Consider the following 1,928-nt stretch of genomic DNA (forward strand, 5'->3'; position numbering starts at 1 on the left):
TTTGCGTAACTTGTCAGTGAACTACGGCTATGTGTAGTAAATGCTGCTCCATCTGAAAGCACGTGATGATGATTTACTACTAATCACAGAACCGGCTTTACTAACAAAATGCGCATGACAATCGCATTCGATTAATCGTGCAGCCCTAATGCTAAATATAAAAAATTATAGAATTACAATGTAAAAGATTATTATTGTGTAGGCTACATAGATATAAAAATTGCTCAAGAAATCTCGCAGTTCTGACTCTGACTTTATATCTTGCAGTCTGAATTGCGATTTGCGAGAACTCCGAATTGTGAGATTAAAATAAATTGCAAGTACCTTTTTTTATTCCACAGCGAGAACAAGCTTCCATAGTCTACACATGGACTATCATATACACACACCATTCACAGGATTGTGGGTCATGAGATCTTTCAACTCCATAAGTGCAACAAATACTGCAAATAACCAAGCAGAGAATGGGACAGCCATTGCTCACCTCTGCAGTAGTTCTGAGAGTCCGGCATGAAACCCACGCTACACTGGAGTGTATGTGTTGAGCTATGAATGACTCTTGAGTAATCTCCCCTGGAGTTGGGGGATAAGCCGGGCTGAACTTCTACTCTTTCCACTGGCGGGGGGGTAGTGGGCTCATCCTCGCCGTTACTGATGATTATCCGAGCGTTGTGAGGAAGGCAGAGGTAGCCACCAAAATGGTTGACGCATTTCATGCCCCCTTTGCAGGCTTCCTGCAGTGTCTTGCACTCATCTATATCTGTGAGGAAAATAGACACAAAAGTAGTTATCTTTCTCTTTACATGAATATCTAGCACAGGTCCTAATTATACAGTATGCTAATTCATGGTGGGTTTCTAATGGCTGATGCTGGTATTCTGATATACCAGTGCAGGTGTAGGTGTATACTGTATAAATGTGATAATACTGTGGTGATCTCAGAAGGTCCAAACATTGGCCAGTAAAGCAGCTTGGCCGATATACTGGTGTAGCACTAACAGCTTAAGGCTTAAGCTATCAAGACATACATTTGAGAGGAGACAAGCTGTTACCTTTACAGCTTTGTTTTTCATAGTCAAATTCATAACCTTCAGTGCACTGCAAAAGAAGAGTCAAAGGCAAAGAAAAAATAAATACTTGGTCAAAAAAACAATGGAACACAGACAAATCTTTTTACAGTTATTAGCACTTCAAGCAAGACGTCAAATCTATCTATCTATCGTTCTATCTATCTATCTGTCCATACACCTGTTCAATATCTATCTATCTATCTATCATCTATCTATCTATCCATCCATCCATCTATCTATCTATCTATACACCTGTCCAATATCTATCTATCTATCTATCTGTCTGTCTGTCTGTCTGTCTGTCTGTCTGTCTGTCTGTCTGTCCGTCCGTCCGTCCGTCCGTCCGTCCGTCCGTTCGTCCGTCCGTCCGTCTATCCATCCATCCAACCATCATCCATCCATCCAACTAACCATCCATCCCTATCTATCTGTCCATACACCTGTTCAATATCTATCTATCTATCTATCATCTATCTATCTATCCATCCATCCATCTATCTATCTATCTATACACCTGTCCAATATCTATCTATCTATCTATCTGTCTGTCCGTCCGTCCGTCCGTCCGTCCGTCCGTCCGTCCGTCTATCCGTCCGTCCGTCTATCCATCCATCCAACCATCATCCATCCATCCAACTAACCATCCATCCATCCATCCATCCACCTGTCCAATATCTGTCTGTCTAACTGTCTGTCTGTCTGTCCGTCCGTCCGTCCATCCGTCCGTCCGTCCGTCCGTCCATCCATCCATCCATCCATCCATCATCCATCCAACCATCATCCATCCATCCAACTAACCATCCATCCATCCATCCATCCACCTGTCCAATATCTGTCTGTCTAACTGTCTGTCTGTCT

At 42.7% G+C, this 1,928-nt stretch overlaps 1 protein-coding gene across 1 annotated transcript in view; it reads right to left on the reverse strand.

The window, feature by feature from the left end:
• LOC107706109 (EGF-containing fibulin-like extracellular matrix protein 1) overlaps positions 1-1,928 on the reverse strand; it is a 23,863-nt gene that overhangs the window by 19,715 nt on the left and 2,220 nt on the right. The window contains exons 3-4 of the mRNA XM_016509692.1: positions 1,053-1,098; positions 455-760 (exon numbers count right to left, since the gene is read on the reverse strand). Coding sequence (XP_016365178.1) covers positions 455-760; positions 1,053-1,098 — 352 coding nt within the window. The remainder of the gene's footprint in view (positions 1-454; positions 761-1,052; positions 1,099-1,928) is intronic.

This window comes from Sinocyclocheilus rhinocerous, unplaced genomic scaffold (assembly GCF_001515625.1).
Source record: "Sinocyclocheilus rhinocerous isolate Xijiao unplaced genomic scaffold, SAMN03320098_v1.1 scaffold3004, whole genome shotgun sequence".
Classification (NCBI taxonomy): Eukaryota; Metazoa; Chordata; class Actinopteri; order Cypriniformes; family Cyprinidae; genus Sinocyclocheilus; species Sinocyclocheilus rhinocerous.